This window comes from Phaethon aethereus (genome assembly GCF_964289735.1).
Source record: "Phaethon aethereus genome assembly, chromosome: 6".
Classification (NCBI taxonomy): domain Eukaryota; kingdom Metazoa; phylum Chordata; class Aves; order Phaethontiformes; family Phaethontidae; genus Phaethon; species Phaethon aethereus.
The window spans coordinates 43,288,065-43,310,521 of record NC_138580.1 but is presented as its reverse complement, the minus strand read 5'-3'; the positions used below and the strand labels follow the sequence as shown (position 1 = coordinate 43,310,521).

General features: G+C 60.2%; 2 protein-coding genes across 2 annotated transcripts in view; one reads left to right on the top strand and one right to left on the bottom strand.

The window, feature by feature from the left end:
- PCBP3 (poly(rC) binding protein 3) overlaps positions 1–863 on the bottom strand; it is a gene marked incomplete at both ends in the record, with an annotated part of 40,729 nt that extends 39,866 nt beyond the window's left edge. Inside the window, one exon of the mRNA XM_082001792.1 lies at positions 798–863. Within this exon, the coding sequence (XP_081857918.1) occupies positions 798–863 (66 nt within the window). The remainder of the gene's footprint in view (positions 1–797) is intronic.
- An 18,637-nt stretch (positions 864–19,500) lies between these two features.
- Positions 19,501–22,310, top strand: SLC19A1 (solute carrier family 19 member 1; the record flags this gene model as incomplete). Its single annotated transcript, XM_082001825.1, has 5 exons — positions 19,501–19,671; positions 20,419–21,166; positions 21,368–21,560; positions 21,644–21,785; positions 21,884–22,310. The coding sequence occupies 5 exons, from the start codon at positions 19,501–19,503 to the stop codon at positions 22,070–22,072; spliced, it is 1,443 nt and encodes a 480-aa protein (XP_081857951.1). The 3' UTR covers positions 22,073–22,310.
- Between the last annotated feature and the right edge of the window lie 147 nt (positions 22,311–22,457).

Genomic DNA, 22,457 nt, shown 5'->3' with positions numbered 1-22,457 from the left:
TGCCCCTTACTGGGTCACCTGCAGCTCCTCTGAGGAACCCTCCATCTCCTTATTCCAAAACGCACCATCTTGTCGCAGGTATAGGGTGTTGCTCCGGCTGGTCTCTCCCACGGTTTTGTGTGAAGAGAAGAGGGATTAGCGACACTTTTAAAAAGAAAGGGAGAGAAGAGAGGTGGGTTTATCTGTCGCTACAACATTTCTCTTTTATGGAGCTGTCTTCTCACTCGGAGATGCATGTCCTCCTCTTCGCTAATGGAAAATGTTGCCCCACTGTCCATTTGCAATAGTCAATGCCTGGGACAACGCGATGGCCCCAGGCCAAAGCAAATCTATTTTAGTAACAAAAGCAGAGCGGATGATGAAAATGACCCTGTCTATGCACTTCCCAGCTTAGCTCTTCAGCTGATTTTAATGGACCCCTGTGACCAACACGGTGGAAAGTGGGCGGCTGAGTGCAACGAGGGCAGAGGTGGCAGGATGGGGGACCTGCAACCTGCACGGATGCTGGACCGCGCCTGCCCCTTGGCAGAGAGAGGTCCCAGCAGCAAAACACACCTCTCATAGAAGCCCTGTTAGCAGGATTGCACCATGCAGGGAGCAAAACCTCCTTCCCATTTTTTTCCCACGCCGCAGCATTGCCCCTCAGGCGGAGCTGGGTCCCTGCGGTGCAGCAGGACTTCTCTCTGCAGAGCCCAACCCCGGCATCCCTGCAGGCATTTCATAGCCTAAGGGAGACCACGGTGCAGCTGCAAAGACCCCACAGGATTTGGAAAGGGACTGAGCTCGCCTTACCTTACCCTGCAGGCTGGCCTCAGGCTCCAGAGCGATTCCTCGGAGGGTCCGGCTGCACCAGAAAAGGGCATGCTGAGCACGGAGCGGGAACCGGGGGTCCGCGGCACAAGCCTGCAGACCAGGACATGGCCGAGGTTAGGCACAGCGCAGAGGAAGGACACGCGATGGCAGCTTGCTGTGCAGGAAAAGGGAGTTTCAGAGAGAAACAAAATATGGTCTAGGTTGGGGACGGACACGACATAACGACCGGGAGCCAGTCAAACCTTTGGGTTGTTTACGGGACAGGCAGCAAAGCCCTGCCTATAATTTTCTCTACATTCAGAGCAGGTTTCGGCAGGTTCTGTCCCACCATGCGTCAACCAAGGGGAGTCATCCAAAGAGCCGGGCTGTGGAGGAGGGGGTCCCCAGGACATGACCCCAGCAAGACCCCCCAGGTGCCCGCAGCCCAGTGGTCCGGCTGTGGGAACTGGTCCCACGGGGGGAGCGCAAGCCGGGGGCCTCCTTCATCCAGAAATCTCACCACCACAGCAATGGAAATAATCCAGCACGTTTCCGTGACATGGGCGCGGGGCTATTTTTATGGCTTTATTTTTGCTGCAATAAGTTAACTGGGGCATGCACTACCCATCAATAAAATCAATCGAGCAGCCTGAGCCGTTAATAAGCTGAGCACCAGAGGGCAGAAAAACCTCTCCATCGCCTAAAATATCCTTCGGGCTGTGGGGTGGGCGAGTTGCAGGCCCCACTCATTGCTTGGACCCGGTGCTGCTCTTGACACGCCGGGGCTGGTCGTGTGTTGTAAGGGGAGACCTTCCTCTTCCCAGTGACTCAGCACCCACCGTGTTCATCCCCGGAGACCTGGGCACCAGCGGCTGACGCCGCTGCCGTGGGAAGGAGCCCATCAGTGGGAGGGGAGCCCACGGGACCCCCGAGGTCAGCCTTCGGTCCCGCCCGCTGCTCACAGCAACATCAGCACTAAGATCGGGACAGGCCGTCTAGGGCTTTATCCCGTTGGGGCTTGAAAGCCTCCCAGGATGGAGATGACACAGCCTCTCTCAGCGACCGACTGTTCTCAGAATTAACGTTTTTTTCCCTATAATACCCTATATGTCTCTCTGAACAGCAGCCATGTCCTCCAAGGTAGCAACTGCATCCCCAGATGGTGTCACCTGCAAGCAGGACAGATCCCAGGATGGACCATGAGGAACTTCATTACTCTCCACTGAGCCTACACAAGCAAAATATATTTTAAATCCCACTAACTAACAATCACAATATCCTTCCCCATGGACTCTCAAAAGACAAAGGGGGAACAAAAAACCCCAAATCAAAATAGCAAAAAAAAATTGGAAAGGATGGAAAACCCAAACTGCAAACTGCGACTCACCGTTGGAGGAGCAGCGGGGACACGTCGGGGAGGCCGTGGGCAGAGGGCTGGGGGTCAGCAGCAGAGGTGGCAGGGGAGGACCTGGAAGACAGCATGACATCTCAGCACCCTGGGGTGCCAGCCAGCCCCGCTATCCAGGAACCCACCAGAGCATCCTCCCGGCACCACCACCGTGGGTCTGGGCAACCCAGGGGACAGGGAAGCGCACAGGTAAAACAGCCCTGAGCCAAAGAATCTTTGGTAATTTTTTAATGCTGATTAGCACAAACTTTGTTCACCGATTCCAGTATTGAGAAAAAGAAGGAAAAATCCCGACCACACACCAGTTTCATCAAAATATGCACAAACGAGGAGGCTCAGACAAGGATTCAAGGTGCTGGAAGGACAAGGGGTTGCAAGGAAGCCCCCGTCCCACTCCCCAGAGCCGGTGCAGATGCAAGACCCTCCACCCCAGCCCCACGGGCATGTCCTGCCTCCCCGCTGCCTGCGCAGGTGCAGAGCAGTGATGCACAGCAACACGGCCCATGAATTCATGAGGAAGGAAACCTTTATTTGTCTTCCAGCCATAGGTTTGAGTTTAGCCCAAGACAAGGCTTAGCATTCTGGAAATGCGTCATCCAAGAATTTGTCAGCAATTTCTTTAATCAAATATTGGTCCATCTCCCAGCAGCTCTGCTTCTGCCCTTAACACTAACGTGTTGCACAGTAGGTTCCCAGCCACGACCCCATGGTCTTGCACTGTGCACCACGTGCACGCCCATGCACCAAAACTCCTGCTTCCAGCAGAGCTTGTTCCTCTAAATGTTTGGTGCAGATGGAATTGCAAGCCAGTCTCAAAAACTGGTATTTCTATGTGTTGCAGCCCCCTGAGATGCACAGGAGCAGGTCGATCAAAGCACACGCTTGTCAAGCCACTTAACTAGCGTTTTCTGCGATTAAGGTGCAGGTCACCTCCAGGTATGGACATACCTACACGTGGCTGGAGCCACGTTGGGGACAAACCTCAGACCCAGCACGGGTACAACTGCACCTCAAGTAATCCAAAAGCTGCCTCCAAGCAGAAGCCTCAAGCACGTCTTGACCACAGCTGCTTTAAGCATCCCCTGACACCTCCTGTGGGGCTGTTTCCAGAAGACCTCTGCCAGGTCATCCAGAGGTACCACCACGGCCGAAGAGGCCCTGGTTTTGGCAGCTGCCTGTGTCCCCACATCACACAACAGCGGGATCTTGCTCATCAGTGACCCATACAAGGCAGTCAGGAGTTGTCTTAAATGACAGCATCACAAGCTTAAGGACAAGCAATGTTTTGGTCTGCAGGTAGACTATCACCTTCACCACCATCTCCCAAATCCTCTCTCCAGCTAAAGACCCTGCACCTTGTGTCTGCTCTGGCAGTACAAGGAGAATCACCAATTAATTTTTTTCCTGGTTGTTTCTCTCCAGTGAAACATGCATTGGTGCTGTAAGAAAGACACCAGCAAGCTTATCACACCAGAAGCTTTTGGTCTCCTGATCCGCGGCAGCGGAGAGCACAGCTCCATCCCTGCATGGCCAACTCGTCCACTAGTTCTCATGGATTAGGTCCCATTAACAAATTTGGTCAGCAATGTTCACGAGGGGTCACCCAGGATGCCGAAGGAGTCGCTTGCGAACAGCAGAGCGGCAGAGGTGTCCAGATCCCAGCAAAATCACACCTATCGCTCCCAGATAAAACCACCTGAGGATGTAATTAATTCCCATGCACTGATGTGGCCAGTCTCCCCAAAAATCAACCTTTGTAGACTATGACATTTTAGCATCCTGAACTCACCCTAGAGAGGAACCAAGCCCGCTGAGGAGCATGGACCCCACGCAGGACAGCAGTCCCCAGGGGCTCGGTAGCACCCTCAGCTTGATGCCGCCCGTGCATGCTGGAGGACTCAGCCACCTTGTTCCAGTGGGCTTGAAATTTCACAGCATTTCTTCTTGAGTGGGTAAGGAGGAATCATGGAGATGTGGCCAAATGTTCTCTGAAGAGGGTTTGACCACGTGGTATCAATAGGACGCAAAGGTGACCGAACTGTGTGCGGCTTGCCCAGCCTCTCAGAGGTGAGATGATGGATACCTCCACACGTAAGCTGGTCCTGTGCCCGGTCCATGAGGTTGTGACAACTCCCCTGCTTTTGCTCAGGCTGAGCAAGCTGGTGAACACTGGTCTTGAGGACATCTGCGGGCATCCAAAGCGGCACCTGGGCATGGGGGCTGCCCCTGGCACTGCCTTGGTGGGTGTCCAGGGCACCCTGCCCAGCCCAACCCAGCAGGTCACACCAGGAACCATTTTTAAGGGTCCCTCAAAGCAAAGCTTGCTCAGGCAAAACCAGATTTTCAGCAGCCCTGCCCAGAGTCTCCCCCTCTCCGTGCCTACAGTGGGCTGGAGACGCAGAAGGAGCCCCCTCAGGACCCTGGCATGCTGCCCTATTGCACCACCCCAAATACCTGGCCCTCCCGTATCCCCTACTACATACCACCCACCAAAAAAAAAAAAAAAAAAAAATTAAAAAGCCTGCTCCAACACTCAGCCTGCCTCTTCTGCAAACGCAGCCAGCCAAGCTGGACTTCATCTTCCCCCTACCTGTGAGTGCTGGCTCTTTGTGCCCATAGGGCACCTTGCTTGGCCCTGCCTTTGGGACCGTGGGGCACCTGTGTGGGGCCTGAGGTCTGCAGAGAGCATGGAGAGGTTGCAGATGTCCTCTTGCTTTGCTGCAGCCCCCCCTGGGGAAAACTCAAGCTCTTTGGGAAAACATGCTGTGCGGCTGGTGAGGGATGCACCGGGTGGGATGGGGATGTTCTCCCACTGCATCACCATGTCCCTGCGCTATCGTACGCCTTATAGATAGGAACCTTAGCAAGGTGGCTCCCATCTGCATTGTCCCCAAGGCTGCCGGTCCCATCCTGTCAGGGGGGGATCCGGATCCCACCCAGATGGGGTGCAGCAGCCCCTGCGCCCCAGGGATCCGCTTTCCTCTGCTGCTTGGGCTTTTCAGTGCCGCCGCTCATGGCGCAGGGAAAAGAACGATCCTCCCCTGACCTGCGTTCCCGTCATCTGCCTTACTGGGTGTTTTACGCAGAGAGAGGCAATGATTTTAATGTCCCAGTGAACAAGCTGTCGGGATGCATCAGCCTCAAAGGGCAGGCTTCAGAGATGGCTTCTCCTCCCAGGCGCTGCCCGGGCAAGGAAAACCAATTCCAGCTCTGCACACACACGCATGCCACGCGTGTGCCACCGGTGCCCGTTATTTTCCAGCCTTTTAACAAAACACCCTTCAAAACCCCACTCCTCGGGACGGGGAGGTGGTGAGCCCGAGGTGGGGGAGCTGTAGGCGAGCCGCCGCCGGGACGGCACGGCCGCCGGGCAGGCAGAGCGGGCAGCCCCGCGGGCAGGAGCCAGCGTGACGTGATGGGACCTGAGCGCTCGAAAGCCGTCAAGAGCCTCGGCAGAGATGAGCTGAGAAAAGCCATGAGCGGAGCTGACATCTGGCCCCTGGGCGGGTACCTAATGAGCGGAGACATTGTCCATTTGGGGAGACGAGGTAAAGTTAAAAGATTTCCGAGCTGACACCTGGCAGCCCGCGCCGGTATTCCTGGTGAATCGGCAAGGGAAGGAGAACGGAGACGAGGGACTGAAACCGGTCCCGCCCCGGGCTCTGCAGCGGTGGGTGAACGGGATGGGGATGGCACTGGCATCCCAGCATCTCACCTCCACCCCCCGCCGCTCCCCTCTTTGTGACTTTCTGCCACTTTAGAAGAGAAACTGGTGCTTTCTGAGAGCTGCCCCACCAGCAGCGTCCCTGGGGGGGGCCCATGCGGCCCCATGCCTGCCAAAAAGGCAGCGTGTTCCTGGGTCCAGCAGCATGCCAGACCTGCTCTTGGCTGAGACCTGGGCACGGGCAAAGGCTCCCGTGTCCTGCGGTCCCCACAGCCTTGGGAGCAGGACGGCACCCGGCAAAGCCCCAAGCCCCGGCCCCCGGCATCACCCGGCAGCCCCCCCGCCTGGCTTCCACAAACCTAGTTCAGTCAGTCCCTATAAATCCAGCCTCCGCAAGCCCACTTGTCATCAGCTCTTCCCTAACTTATCTCCAGCCTCTTCGCTACCTTCAAACGGCGCCTGGTGACGTGATGGGAGCAACGGAGCGGGAGAGGGGAGAGCCCCACATCGCCCCTATCCCCTCCTGGTTTTCCCCTCTGGAAAAACGTAGTTTTAAAGTGCTCATGAGCCAGCAAATGTCCTCCCATTTATCCCCAAAGCCCTGACAGGAACGTCATGGGTTAGCCTGGGAAAACCAGGGAAAACCCACCCACCTGCCTGCTTTCCCAAAGGCCAAGGGGGGTTTAGAGGACACTCATCTCCCTGGGAGCATCCTGGGTGGAAGGGGAGGTTCTCAAGCATCCTCAAGGTTTTCTACCAGCCAACAACAGCTTAAAAAATCTTGCCATTGCCCCACACAGTTTTCATCAGTCCCATCGACAAGCACCCTTGGGGCGAAACCACATCGCAAGCAGGATTTTTACCTACATAGCTCTAAGGTTTTTTGCTCCTTTCCGGCACATGTAGCCAGAAACGCCCAACGCAGGGTGCAAACCCAGGGCTGGCTTTGCCCGGGATGCCCGGGAGCAGGGAAGGCAGCTGGGCTCCGGCCGCTCCTCCCCGGCACCCGGTGACCTGCTGGGCTCGAGCAGATGGAGCAGCCACAAATCTGCCTGTAAGCCAGGGAAGGAGACTAATCTCCTAGAGGACAAATCGGTTGGCGAGGCGGGGAAGCTCGGCTTTTCGCCTTTTCCTCCCTCTTCCGGCAAACGCCAGCAGCATCTGGCCTGTCTGGAGGGACCCCGGCATCCTCATGGGCAGAGGAGGCAGTGCCGTGGGCTTGTCCCAGTGAAAACCTGGTTTTGGGACAAGCAGGTATTTTATTTAGGTCACAGGAAGCTAAGCCATAAGTGCCCTACGCAGGGAGACAGCCGGTGTCTCCTTGAGGAAAACCACAGCTGGGGGCTTTTAAAACTTTCAGAGCGCTTGCCGGCCATGAAGGGCTGAGGCTTCGCTGCACGCGAGAAGTCCTTAGTGGACTTAGGGAGCCTTAGAAGCAGCCACCGGGGTGTGATGGACACCCTTCCGGGAAGGACGGGAATTAGATCCATTGGAGCAGGCTAGTTTGGGTCCTCCCGATGGGATTTGAAGAGCCGAATATGCTGATCCTCTCTCCAAAACCTAGACATCGCTAAAAGGATTAGGAGTGATGTAACCAGCTGATGTCAAAGCACCCGAGCCGGAGCTGAGCCCCAGCAGCAGATGCCACCAGCAGCTCCCTGGGACATCATCCATCGCCAAGCCCACACCGTGCCTTTCAGAAGGGTGTTTCTGCCCAAAAGACCCCAGAGCAGAGGTCAGCCCAAGGAGACCCCAGGGTCTGCACAGCCCGGTCCTGCTCCTGGGGCTGTTCGCAAGCAGCCAACCCCCCCCAATTAATTTTCCTTCTGCTCCAGAGGCAACTGAAAGCGAGTAGATCAGCAAATTTGGTGCCATCCTCTGTTCTCCTGGGTTGTTTTTTTTTTTCCTTTCCATCCTTTCCTTATCATTGCCCCTCTTCCCTTGCTTAAGGGCTGGCAAAACTACTGCTGCGTACTTGCAAGGGAGAAACGTCTTGCCAGATATTGTCAGCTCTACTCACAAAACTCTGGGCTGTTTTCTAGCCATGGCAGGGAGAGCTGTCGACAACAGACACGTTAGCTCATATAAATGCTTGAAAGGAGGAGGCTGCAACCCAGGGCAAGGACGAGACCGAACGGGCTGGGACGCATAGCATCTGGGCACAGTTTGCACCCTGGTCCCCTGATGGAGGAGCATGGGTGGGAGGCAGACCCCAGTGAAGCCCTGGCCGAGGCATAATGCCTGTCAGCACGGCACAGCATCGCTTCCACCAGTTGCCTGGGGAGCCAGACCCCCGGCGTGGAGCCCACGTGCAAGGAAATGTCCCAGGAGAGAGAGGGTGAGCTATCGGTGTGTGTCCTCGGGGACCGCAGCCACCCAAGCTGTACAGTAAAAATAGGCAACTTCAGATCCCTCGGTCATCCATCCCCTGCCACGTGCTGGTGTCCAAAATCCACTGGAGGGGTAACATGGTGGGGAAACTGAGTCACGGACTCAGTTGGACCAGCAAGGTGCCTGAAGAGGTCCCCCCAAGTGGATTTTTCAGCAGACACTGAAACTCTGACCCCGGAAAACAACCCCAAACCAGCCTAAGGAGAGGTGAGGGGCTCACCGAGCACGTTGGTCAGCCGGTCGCTGGAACAGCCTGCAGCAAAACATCCCGACCGCATCCTCAGCAGTGGGGTCCCCTTGCCCACGTGGCAGTCACCAACTCTGGGTGTCCCCCAGGGCATCCTCCCCCCTGACACAAAGCGTCCAACACAGCCAGATCGGGAGAATCCCCCCAAAGCTAGGAGATGTTAGAAATGTATGGATTTTGCCCACTGGCTTCGGGCTTTGCAGCTTCCCAACCTTCCCGAGGTGCGTGCCATGGAGTGGCCACGGGCAACCACAGCACAGCGGAGGGGCTTTGCCTGCCCTGCAGAGCTGCACCGCCGCAGGGAAGGGCTTCGTTTCACAGACACCTTGTGGTCTCCTCGCTGCAGCTCCCCGAAACATTGCCCTCATGTTATCGGCCAAATAAAAGCCTTTAAGTAGTGAATCGTTTCCGTATTTGAAGGAAGGCCAGAGACACGGAGAGATGCAGGCTGTGAGCATCTCTGGAGGTCTCTGGTCCAGCTCCTGCGCCCAGCAGTGTCACCCCAGAGCCAAATTAGGCTGCCTGGCATGAAATAATTTCACCCTGAAACCTCAAAACTTTTCCCGACCCCTCTGGCCTGCTCCAGGCAGGGACACACCACCGTCACGCCTGGAGTCCCCTGGGCAGCCCCGGGCTTGCGGCGGGGCCGCTCCTGCCTCCTTACCCCCGGGGCCAGTCCCCTGCGCGGCGCGACGCGGAGGCGCGTCCGGCGGCGTTGGGCAGGTGACGGCGCAGCCGGCCTGGCGGCTCTTGCCCTGCGGACAAAAGTCAGGCTGCGCCGGAGCCTCCGAACAAGGCGCCCCGACGCGATGCAAGGCACTCGGCTGCCCGGCAGCAAACCGCCCCTCAAAATCCTTGCGAGGGCGATGGAGCAAAGATGTCGCAACCAGAGGTGCAGCCACGTCATGGGGTGTTTGCACAAGGCTTTCAAGGCAGCACCCCAGCCCCATGCCGGCTGCGGGTCCGTGTGTCCGTGAGTCCTGTGTCCACCCGACGTTCACCACAAAGACGTTGCGGGGGGAGTTCCAAACCACGCAAGGAGCAAAGACACACGTCGCGGATGAGAAGGGCTTCTGCGAGCCAACGTTGGGAATACGCAGGGCGTTTGCTACCTCCGCTTCCACCAGCACGTCCCTTACGTTTCTGTCCTGGTTTCAGCCAGGGTAGAGTTAATTTTCTTCACAGAAGCTGGTGTCAGGCTGTGTTTTGGATTTGGGATGAGAAAGTGTTGATAAAGTGCTGATGTTTTGAGTTGTTGCTAAGTAGTCAAGGACAGTCCAGCTCCTCGTGCTGGCCTACAGCAAGCAGGCTGGGGGGGCACGGGGAGCTGGGGGGGACACAGCTGACCCAGGCTGGCCAAAGGGATATTCCGCACCATGTAACGCCATGCTCGGTATGTAAAGCTGGGACAAAGAAGAAGGAAGGGGTGGAGGGACGTTCGGAGTGATGGCATCTGTCTTCCCAAGAAACCATTACGCGTGATGCAGCCCTGCTTCCCTGGAGATGGCTGAACCCCCGCCTGCCCATGGGGAGCAGTGAATGAATTCCTTGTTTTGCTCTGCTTGCGTGCGCGGCTTTTGCTTTACCTGTTAAACTGTCTTTATCTCAACTCATGAGTTTCCTCACTTTTACTCTTCCAATTCTCTCCCCCGTCCCACCGTGGGGGAGTGAGCGAGCGGCTGCGTGGGGCTTAGCTGCCAGATGGGGTTGAACCACGACAGTCCTTTTTGGCACCCAACGTGGGGCACGAAGGGTTTGGATAATGACAGGTTTGATTGGAATGTGCTAGATAGAATTTATAGCTGTTATTGCTGTTTAGCTACTAATTGCCAGGCCCCTGTGCTTGCCATGGGCTTGCTTTCCTTACGTATATTAGAGTCCAGAGCTCGTCAGTGGCTGCTTTTTGCTTTCGCTGCTGCCGTGCTGCTGATCGTCTGGCAAGATTTTGGGAAGATTTTGATAACAGCCATGGCGATGCGCCTGGGCTGGCAGGCGGCCGGGGCATCGCTGCTGCTTCTGTGCTGCTGTACTGGACAGGCTGGAACTCCACTGTGAACTCCGGTCGAAGGGACTGTGACCTGTGGGTGAGTCCATGTGGGAGCAGGACACCCCGAAGCGTCTGTGGCTGTGCGTAAGCCCATGCCACAGCAGGTCTATCTTGAAGCATCGGTGGCCATGGCTGTGTCTGTGCCACAGCAGGTATACCTCTGATGGGATTGTGGCACAAGAAGTCCACGCTGGAGAAGGTACATCTCGAAGCGTCTGTGGCTGTGGATAAGTCTATGTTGCAGCAGGTACACCTTGAAGTATTAGTGGTTGTGCATGAGGTCATGCACAAGTGTGTGGCCATGGAGAAGCCCTCAACAGTGCAGGTACATTCCTGGAGGGACTGGAACTATGGGTAAGGCCACACTGGAGCAGATTTATCTCTGGAGGTAGTGTGGCCCGTGGAGACGGCCATTTTGGAGCAGGTGCACCTCAAAGTGACTGCAACTGTGGATAAGTCTATGCCGCAGCAGATACACCCCTGGAGAGACTGCGGCAGTCTGTGGATAAGTTATTATCATTCAATGGCTTTTAAGAAAAGACCCTACTCCCTTCCCACCCTGAGCCGAGTGCGGGCCGGCTGTGCTGGCACTTGCGGCAGCACCGTGTCACCCCGCGCCCGCTGTAGCAGGTCCCCATCCCGGGGACGCCCACAGACGTGCCTCAGCACCACCCAGCACCCCTGCCGGAGATGCCGCTGCCCCGATTCCCCAAGGACAGGTGGGTCCTAGCAGTGCTGGGAAGCAGCTTTTCCCAAACCCCAGGGCCAGCAGACCGGGGCCCTCCAGGGCGCTTGGGTTTTCAGGAAACCATTACCTTGGGCTGGGAAAGTCTGGACAAGAGGGTTTACTCCTTGGTGGCAGGAATGCATGAGTCATCCTCCCGCCGCCGATGCCCTTGAAACCAAGCCAAAAAAGCTTTTACCCAAAGCTGCCAGCAATAGGATACCAGATCTGCAGCTCCAGGATTAACCCCTTCTTGGGAGACGCCAGCTAGTTGCCCTCACGTGCGGACCCTCTTTCTCCTCCTCGGTCGACACTGGATTTCCCCACCCCATGCGACCACCAGGCTGGTGGACACGATGCCAACGCTTCCCCGGCAAGGCCCGGGGGACACATGCCACGAGACCCTGGTGATGGGCTGCTGTCAGACCAAAGAGGGCTAGAAATGTATTCCCCCAGCTGGGGAATGGCATTTCTTTCCTGCGAGTCTCGTCACAAAGCCTGCCCGGCAAACAGGCTGGAGTTTGGGGTTCAGCAAAGACAAGAAGCAACCGAAAAAATAAGGTGGAAAATACAAAGCGCTTTGTTTTGCCATTTTTGGAGGAAAGCATTTGTCTTTTGCACTCCTGAAAGCTTGCTTCGTTTAGGAAGCCACCAACCATCTGTAGCTCCTGTAAAGGGTTCCCCATTGATCCGCATGCTGAGACTCAATGGGCTTTTCCCAAAATGGGGGGAACCTGCCTACTGGAAAATCCCGTATTCGCTCTTCATCAGAGAGCAGCCCTTCAGGGACACTCAAGGGAGGGACTTTCTGTATTAAAAAGTTTTTCTTCTTTCTGGTTTCCCTGCAGACAACCACAGAAGTGCCAGCACCAGTTTGCCTGCCAACCTGATGAAAAGTGGATGTATTTCTGTGGCATGGAAAGACGAGAGCCTTGACCCATAGCCGTGCCAGTGGGCACGGGCATCGCTGCACCAGGACGCAGTGAGAAGATGAAGGATGCTCCTGTCCCTGCCCCGGATATCACTGCCCCAGGGCTGGGAGCGAAAGGTCCACCCTGGGGACACGAAAGCTGTCCCTCAGCCTGGCACGCGTCCCGTCTCCGGTGTCCCCGCAGCCTCAGTGCAGGGCGGGTGCCACGTTGGGATGCCGGCCACATCTCAGCATCGTTAATTCACCTCCCCAATTAGCAGAAGAAGCAGCACTTCCTGCCAAGGGGAAACGCTGCCATTAGCACTGCCGGCAGCCGCCTGAACCGTGCCCCTGGAGCGGGGGGCAGCCCTGCAGCAGCCAGCGGGGAACTGGGGACATTTTATCCCCCTCCCCAGGCTCTGCCCCGTGGGAGGGACACCATGCATGCAGGGGTGGCTGCAGCACCCCAGCCTTGCCAAGCATGCGTGCCGACCGGCCGGGTAGGAGCCGGCTCCAGCCCCAAAACAAGCCCACGCTCTCCTGGCGCCATTGCAAAGAGAAGGGAAAGCAGCCAGGGGTTATATTTGTACCCAGTAAGCTGGGTTGGAGGCTCCCACCACGGCCCCACGGACCCAGGGCTCAGGCAGCCCAGGGGCTGAGCATCACTCGACCCACCCCAGCAGTGTCCGGCAGCGGTTTCGGCACCTGCACAGGCCTGCCCTGAACTTTACGGCAGAGCTGGGCCTCCGCAGCCATCATTTAAAGCGAGCTCAGACAGGAGTTTTCCTCTCGCATCTCCCCAGAGGCCGCTATGGAAGTGCTCCTAGAAAGCACGGAATAGGTCACAGAGATTTTGGGTGCTGCCTTCACCTCCTATGGGGCTCTCCATCCATCCCCAGGCTGCTTGCTTACAGACAGAGACGGTCTGCTGGGTGCTGCTACCCATCCCCTCCACCCTTGGAGAACCCTGGCCACCTCCCAGCCCCCAGAAGACCCTGGCACAGAGCCCTGTCGGGTGCATCTCCCACCAGGACCACCCGCTTCCTTGCTACCGCATCCCTCGGGATGCGCAGATGCTCCCTCCTGTTGCAAGGATGGAGAGCGCACACCATCTGCCGCTGCAGGCCGGGAAAACCTGGGATGACTGCACCGCGCCGTGGGGCCACAGCACCCAGCTTTGCCCCACACCCCCAGCACCATGGGAACCCCTGGGGTGTCATGGCCCCCAGTTGCCCCATCTGGGGCAGATCCACCGTGCTGCAAGCTGGTGGAGGATGCCCTGTGGTGCGGGACTCTGCGCCATTCCCGGGGGGACATGCAGCATCCGCACCAGGGTGGGGACGCTCTGCAGTGCAGCAGCCGCTGGCGGATGCTGCACAGGGCTGTGGGGAGGGTGGCATGGGCCCCCCCTCCCCAGGATGGGTCAGCATAGGCCTCACCCAGAGCCCAGGGGGACCTGCTGGGAGGAGCTGGGCAATAAATGCTTCCCACTGCCCCAGGGGCGATACCCAAATAAACCTACCCCTCTTGACCCAGCTCCATGCAATGAGGGGTGATGGCTCCAGTGGGGAGGGGGGAGCAACCCCCAGCGCAGGGGACCCTGTGCTTCCTCAGGGCACATGCTGATGACCTGGCCCAGTTTTGGAGGAAGGACAGAAAAGTCCCGGCTGGGGATATGGGCTCCCAGGAGATGATTTGCCCAACTGCAGTGGAAGCTTGGAGGCATGTGCTCCAGAAAACATGGCCTGGGCACCCTTCCTCCCCCCGGCACTGATGCTGGGGCTGCATCCGCCCCGGCTGGGAGCACCGATGAGCTGCTCGGTGGGTGCTTGGTCACTGGCACGCCTGGAGCTAGGGCTCAGAAACGACCACCCGACCGATACCAGTGGGATCATGAGGGATGTTCACGCCCGAAAGCCAGTGGCCAAGGCTTACCCACGCAGCACCCCTGCCAGCACCCGTCCCCCCTGCAGCGGGCGGGCAGGGGGCTTGGCAAGCTGCCTCCCTTGGGGACGCCCCGCTTGTGGGCCAGGGCCATGGGGACAGCGGTCTGAGGTTTGTTTGGGCAGGGGTCAGCCCTCATCGAGCCAAGCAGCATCCCGGGCTGGGAGGCAGCGACGGAAAACTCTCAGCAGCCTCGCAGAGGCGCAGGCCGGGGACGTCGCAGGGCATGGCGGGGAGCCCCTCGCGAGGGGGACCGGGGGGACCCGCCGGTCCGCGGAGCCACCCGGGGTTCGCAGGGTGCTCGCCTCCCGCTCCCGGGCTGGTTCCCGATGTGATGCCGCACCGGGAGCCGCCTTCTCGTCGCAGGGGCTGTGCCCCCCTCCCCGGCACCACCCCCACCACCTCCCACCTGGGTCCCCGCGTGGGGCACCCGCCCTAGCGACGGACCCGGCCGGAGGGGGGCGAGGGCAGCCCCTCCGGCACGGGGAGCTCCGTCCCGGCCCCCCGAGCCGTCCCCGCCCCAAAAACAACGTCCCGAGGACGGCAAACCCCTACCTGCCCCAGGACGGACGGACGGACGGAGCGACGCAGGGACGGGCTGTGCGGAGCGGGGAGGGATCGGGCAGGGGCAGGAAGGGCTGGGCAGGAGGAGGGGAGCGGCGGAGTTGGGAGCCGGGAGGGAGGCGGCAGCCGCTTTCGAGCGGGTGCGCCCTGCCCGCCCCCCGGCCCTGCCCGGTCCTGCCCGCCCCCCGGCCCTGCCCGGCCCTGCCCCTGCCTGCCCGCCCCACGGCCCTGCCCGGCCCTGCCGGTCTCTGCCTGCCCGCCCTTGCCCGCCCGGCCCTGCCTCAAACCCTTAACCTATCCCTTGCCCCTGCCCCATCTTTCGTGCTGAAGCCAAGCCCCAGCCCCGAGCCCAGCAGCTGGGGACAGGGGGGTGGCAGCCCTCGGGCCCGGCGTGGGCCATCCGATGGGAGGCTGGGCTGCCCTGCGCCGCCAGCACCCTGCGCCTTGCACCCCTGGGTGCTATCCCAGGCGGGGAGGAGTCCGGCTAGCGGCTGGGGCTGCTAGTGGCTAGCCCCTTTGCCAAGGGATGCGCACTGGAGTGGCTGGGTGAGGGTCTCAAGTGATGCTGCTCGGGGTCATTAATGCCCACCCGTGCCTCCAGGGTGCAGAGCATCACCCTGGACCCACACCCTGGGGTGCTCCTGCACCCAGGTCCTGCTGCATGCAAGGAAGGGACCCAACCCTGTCACTGCCAAGGGACAGAGAGATGGGTCCCACCGAGGGCTGTGCCCCTGCCTAGGGGAGGTACATGGTGGGCACAGGGAGCCTGTGGACACCTTTGCTGTCGTCTTGCCATCCTCCCCAGGCCCAGCACCCGCCTGGGACAGGACATGAGCTGGCCCCTTCTGCAGTTCATCATTTAAGAAAGGACTTGGGATGTCCCCCACCTAAATAACACACTCTGGCTCTATCCGTTTAGCTGAGAAAAGGAGGAGAAAAACCCAAGTGAAATAAACACTGGTCCAGCTCCCGCCACTGTGGTTTGGTCATGAGCATCTTTGCGTGGGTTTTGGGGGGGCTCGATGAGATGGGAGGCCCCCGGGTGGGAAGACCCGAGGCTGGGGTGCATCTGCCTGGACCCCTCACAGCCCTGGGCTGGGGGTTGTGACAATCCCCGGACATGTGGGATCCCGCTGCTGCGCTTCCAGGCGGGAACATATAAATATTTCAGCGGAGCAGCCGAGCGCTGTCAGGTTGCATTTGCTTCTGGCAGCATAAGTGCTGAGAGAGAGGGAGGGAAAGGGGCAGAGCAAATGCTCTCAGAAGATGTGTCACCTCCTGGGAGATGGGGGCACCAGCCCCCGGGCCCGCTCCTCGAGGGTCTCCACCTCCACTCAGTTTGCCTCTAAGTTTGCCTCTTGCCTCCAGGACCCTTTGGCTTTATGTTTGGGTCTGACTCCATAAGTGCATCCTGGGGGGCTGCTGCCGGGCTGCTCTGGGGGGAGAGGGGCTTCGGCAATTTTGCCCTGAGCCCGGCGGGCAGCGGCAGGTCCGAGACCCTCCGGGCACACGGCACAGCCCAGGCGGTAACAAATCCCGTCCCGTCCGTTCCCCCCGCCCCAGTAAAAAATGGAGGGCAGAAATAAATGCAGGCAGCTACGGGCAGCGGGGAGCGGCCAGGGGAGGCGTTAGATCCCGGGGCGGGGGGGGGGGGGCGGGCAGGCGGTGGGCAGCGGCTCCGCGCGGTGCTGCCGAGCCAGTCAGGCGGGACGCAGGGCAATAAAGCCCCGCAGCCCAGAGGCGGCGGTAGATGGGCGGGGAGCTGAGCCCAGCGGGGAGGAGCCGGAGAAAGGTGCCTCCCCTCCCCTCCCCTCCCCTCCCCGCCCTGCCCTGCCCTGCCCTGCCCTGCCCCTCCGGGGGTTGGGTGGGTAGGATGCCGAGTCGCTGTTTTTCGGGAGAGATTTTCCGCCCGTGTCGGACACACAACCACGGGCTGCAGCCGGGGCTCTGCGCTGGGGGTGGCCGAACTCCTCCTCCTCTTCCTCCTCTTCCTCTGCCTCCTCCTCCCCTTCCTTCGCCCGCTGCACTGTGGGGCTTGTAGTCCCCCAGCCGCCCCGCACATGGGGCACGACTACATTTCCCGAGGGCCCTCCACCTTCTCCTCCTCCTCCTCTTCCTGCTGGGCTTGCTGCGGCTGCGGCTCCGGCGGCTGCGGGGCAGGTGCGGATCGCCGCCCCGCAGGTACGGTCCGGACAGCGGGGGTACGGAGTAGCGGGGATGTGGGGTGTCCCCGGGGTGCTGGGGTTCCTGGGTTACCTGGCGTGCCGGGGACGTGGCATGCCCCCCGGGTGCCCGGGGTGCCGGGGATGTGGGGTGCCCCCCGGGTGCGCAGGGTGCCCTGTCTCATGGTGAGCTGGTGCCGCGCACCCCTCTCCCCCCGACACCCGCCTCCAACGCGCAGCCCAAACCACCCCCGATCCCTTGGGTGCGGGGGGAGGGGGGCAGAGAGGTGCCCGCACGGTGGGCGAGAGTGGATTTTGGGAAGCTTCCCTCCCTTTCCACCTTCTTCTGGGGAAGGTGCCCCACGGGCTCGTGCACCCCCATCCCCTGCCCGCTCGGCGAGTCCCCACAACATGTGTCGTGCTTCTGCAGAGTCCCCTTTGTGCCACCCGCATGTGGCTGTGGGGCAAACATTCCCCTGTCCCCCCGGGGCTGTCCCCCCAGACCGTGGTGGCCGTGGGTCCCCGGGGAGCTGTGCCACCTGTGTTGCCCGTGGTCGCAAGTTGACAACCGCGTAGCGTGGCGGCGATCCCTCGTCAAGGTCACGCCATGATAACCCGGCGATAACCAGGTTCACACGGTGATAATGGCCCGTGCTCTGCTCCTTTTCCTCCGCCTGGCTTGCACCCATTAGAGGGATGATGGCACTGAGCTGGGAGCATCCCCAGGGACTTGTGCCTTCTCACCTTGCGTGGCAGCAGCTCCGTAGGTGGTCTGAGAGGTGAGACTGGGTCTGTCCAGATGGGTTCGGGGCTGGGGTCCCCCCATGTGTGGGGACAGACATGCCAGGAGTTAGGAGCCGGTGCTCCCGGGGACGGTGGCACTGGGACACAGCAGCACAGAACTGCATCCCCGGTTTAACGTGGATGGTTTCCTGTGGGCCAGGGATAAGCACGTGCATCCATCCTGGATGGGTACGAAAGGAAATGAGGAGCATCCGCTTCTCAAAGCGGGTTTGGAGCAGAGGGTGAAAAAAAGCCCGCTGGGGTCCCGGCGCATGCGGCCGGGGGCTGCCCCGCAGAGAGCGGCTGCTGGAGGTGACGATCGCTCACATCCGCAGCCCGGCTCGGAGTGAGCGGGTGATGGGGCATAGTCCAGGCAGTCATGGCTGGCAGGGGCCCCGGGTGGGCACAGCACGGTGTGGTGCTGGGGCAGGCGTTTGCGGGGGTTTAGCCCCTGCTCCTTGCCCTTCCCAGTGCAGCAGGGCGGCTGTGGTGCTCCCTCCGGCACGCAAAGCTGGTGCAATAGCTGGCCGGTGGTGAGCGAACGCTGAAACCCTGCCCCGCTCCCCAGGGACCTATTTAAGAGGTAGGGACTGTTTGCCCAGCTGTGAGCTCCAGGATGCCTGTGTTCTGGCGATGCTCAGGCGCTGGCGCCAAAATCCCATGGGAATGCCGCTGGTCCTCGCGGGGGTGAACTGGCACTCCGCTTCCTGCTGCCGCTTTTGATTTCGATCGCGACCGGCTTTCCTATGCCAGCACCGGTGCTGGCTTGTTTCCCTGTCACCTGCGTGTGTTATCCGGCGGGGCTTTTGCAGGATGAGCCCCCCAGTCTCGCCGCACAGTCTGGCAGCGGGAAGACACAGACTGGGACCATGGACTTACTTTTTAATGACCATGATTAGTTGTTCTGCAGTTAGCAGGGTAATCGGGTTTCTAGACCTTGCTCCTGTGGCGTGGATTGGCACACGTAGATTTTTATGGCTCAGAAAGTGCCGTCAGTGACTTGTCGTGGGACTGGGGAGCACTGGGAGGACGCCCAGGCCTTCTCCCTTCCCTGCCTTCATCCCGTGACAGCTAATCAGGCCTCCGCAGTGCTGCCAGCTTTCCTGCAGCCAGACCTCAGGATCTGAGCATTTAATCCCCCTCTGGACCGTGAAACTCGTGGCATTTTGCATTCTCCCCAGGCCGGGCGATGCCGCCCGAGCATCGCGTCCCATCCCACAGGGGGAGAGCCGAGGGGCAGCCGCTTGCCTGTGGCTCGGCTGAAGTCCCGCCGACCGCCCAGCTAATGTATAACATGGGTGGCCCTGCGCCCAGTGTGCACATTAACTCGCTTTCACAATCGGCACGGTCCCCGCGGCCGCTGCCGTCTCTCTCCGGACCGTCCCCGGCGCAGGGTGTCTGCCCCAGGCCTGCAGCGGACTAACCTGGCTCAGAGAAAAAGCTTCATTTAGGGGAGGGGGTAAAACCCCACTGACTCTTAATAGGGAGAAAGGCGAGGTGACGGGAGCCAAACACACCCCGCTGCAGAGCCGAGCGCTTCGTGCATCCAGGCTCTTTTATACGGGATTTACAAATGCCGCCCGAAATGGCCCCCCCCGGCTTTTGCACAGCGAGACGCGTGGCTGCTTTTCTTCTTGCAAGAACATCTCCTGGGGAGAAGGTAGCAGTATTTATTTCCCTTGCTATTATGGAGGAATTTGAGCCCATGCCAAATACTGCTTTCTCCCCAGAAACTGCAGCGACGTGGCTTTTGATGCATCGGAGAGCGCCTGTGGCCAGAGAGGGGCTGCCTGGCCCAGCAAAGCCCATTTAGCTGACAGTCCCCGGGATAACGCTGCCGTCCCGCTGCAGAGCCGGCGGAGCCATGCCCAAGAAGGATGACGACGCCAAAAAGTCGGCATCGGAAACGGCACCGGACCAGCGCTGGAAACTACAGGTCTTCTACCTCTGCTTCTACGGCTTCATGACGCAGATCCGGCCCGGGGAGAGCTTCATCACTCCGTATCTCCTCAGGGCGAACTTCACGCAGGCAGAGGTGAGCCACGGGCAGCCCATCCCCAGTGTCCCCCTTTCCAGCTACAGTCACCACCCTGGGGCTGGCCGGAGCACCCTCCCGCAGTCCTGGGGTGCAGGCGTGCTGCATCCCGACCAAGGCAGCAGCCGATGAGACGTGGCGGTGCTTTTTGGCGGGGGGAGAAGGTGGCGCGGCGTGGGTCTGCCAGGCAGCACATCCCTGTCCTGCTGGGCTGCGAGGTCACCCTGTCCCCTCAGTCCCAGGCTCAACTTTGCCTGGCGTAAGACCTTGTCGCCAGGATGGAAACTGATTTTGGGGGACGATGTCTGACCTCTGCCCGCCTGGGCAGCCATTGGGAGGGCAGGGGGGCGTCGGGCTGGGAGAAGCCCCATCCCGTCCGTCCCCTTCGGGAGACCCTCCCATGCTGGCACGGGGCTGGGCAGCGCTGGACTGCTGGCAGCGATGGGGTTAGACGGGGAGGGGCTGCAGGTCGTTGTCCCTGACCAAGGGATGCTGGCCCCAGTCCCAGCAGGCTGCTCTGTCCGTGGGAATGCCGCATTCCCGGCACAGAAGGGGGCTGAGGCTCAGCCAGGACCCCGGCCGAGCGCGCCGCAGGCCACATTCCTCCCCGAGGAGGTGCTGCCATGGGGGTCGGCAGCTGATGCCTGCCCAAACCACACTCCTCCGGGCCGGGGGCATCAGGAACTTGTCCCCTGGGTGTTGGTGGTGCTGTGCCCTGTGCTCAGCCCCTCCTTGCACATGTGGCAGGTGACCAACGTGATCATGCCGGTGCTGACCTACTCCTACATGGCCGTGCTGGTGCCCATCTTCCTGCTGACGGACTATCTGCGCTACAAGCCGGTGCTGGTGCTGCAGAGTCTGAGCCACATCTCCATCTGGCTGCTGCTGGTGTTGGGCACCTCCATCCTGGCAATGCAGCTGATGGAGTTCTTCTACAGCATCACCATGGCCGCCCGCATTGCCTATTCCTCCTACATCTTCTCCCTCGTCGCACCGTCCCGCTACCAGCGGATGGCCAGCTACTCCCGCTCCGCCGTCCTTCTGGGTGTCTTCACCAGCTCAGTGCTGGGCCAGCTCTGCGTCACCTTTGGCAATGTCTCCTTCTTCACCCTCAACTACGTCTCGTTGGGCTTTGTCAGCTTTGGCCTTGTCCTCACGCTCTTCCTCGAGCGGCCCCGGCGCAGCCTCTTCTTCAACCGGCCTGAGGGATCTGGCGACGGGGCTGCAGCCACCGAGCTGGACAAGATGGCCGGGGGTGACAGCGGTGGGGGGACGCGGGGCTGGCGGGAGGCGGTGCTGTGCCGTATGCTGCAGGAGGTGGGAGCGTTGGCCAGGCAACCACAGCTCCGGCTCTGGTCCTTGTGGTGGGTCTTCAACTCAGCCGGTTACTACTTGATGCTGTACTACGTGCAGATCCTCTGGAACGAGATCTACCCCGCCACGGACAACTGCCAGGTGTACAATGGAGGAGTGGACGCCGCCTCCACGCTGCTGGGTACATTTGCCTGGGCTGGGGACACCCCCATCCCACTGCTTCCCCTGGGAATGGTGGTCCTTATGGCGTTTTTGGGGCTGTGGGGGGTGGTCTGGCAGTGGTGATGAGCATCACTAGGCGAGATGAGCATCACTAGGCTGAGGGATGCAAGGTGGTCCCGTGCTGGCCAGGTGTTCACAGCATCCTTCATCCCCTCCCCAGGGGCCGGCGCCTCCTTCGCTGCCGGCTATGTGAAGATCCGCTGGACGCTGTGGTCGGAGCTGGTGATTGGGGTGGTGACGGCTTTCCAGGCTGGGCTGCTCCTGCTCATGAACACCACCAGCAACATCTGGCTGTGCTACGCTGCCTACGTCCTCTTCCGTGGCTCCTACCAGTTCCTGGTGCCCATCGCCGTGTGCGTGGTACCCCCAGGGACTCACTCCCGCCCCGGCAGCTGCGCTGGCACTGGGGGCTCACCGGTTCCCCCCTCTATCCCAGTTTCCAGATCGCTACCTCCCTCTCCAAAGAGCTTTGTGCACTGGTCTTCGGGATCAACACCTTCCTCGCCACTGTGCTGAAGACCATCATCACCATCATCGTGGCTGACAAGAGGGGCTTCGGTTTGTCTGTGCATCCCCAGGTAGGGATGGGGGGCCCCTAGGATGGAGTTGGTCCTCTAATGGTTTGGGATGAAGCGGGGGGGCTGCAAGCATCGCGCTCTCCCCACCTCTCTTGCAGTTTTACGTGTATTTCGGCTACTTCATGCTGCTGGCCGTGGTCTACCTGGTGGCCGCCATTGGTACGGGCATCCGGCACTGCCGCCGCAAGCAGCAGGCGGAGCTGGCCCTGGCCAAAGAGCCATGCCAGCTCCCCGCTGAGGTGCCAGCGCAGGAGAAGAGCCCAGAGGCGGGTGCCGTGCGAGCCTAAGCACCGGCACCATGACCACCGCAGCCGGGTCTCAGCTCCATAAAGTGAGCATCACCATCACCATGTGCTTCGTCTCCGGTCCCGCTGGCGGTCCTTGGCGCTGGCCCGTTGAGGACATACCCCATGGGACCCATTTTCTGCTCCATGGGGGCCGGGGCTGTGCCCCTCCCCAGCCACAAACACAACCAGAGCAGGGGCAGGATGCCCGCGGCTGCCACCACCAGGTACCACGCAGGGATAGAGATGGAGTCCAGGCAGCCTCCCGGCCGCCAGCTCCCCATCACCGTGCGGAGCCAGGCTACAAGAGGATAACATTTCTTTATTCAGTGCCTTTAGAAAATGGTTTATAGGACACAACTGACAAAAAAAATATAAAGATCCACAG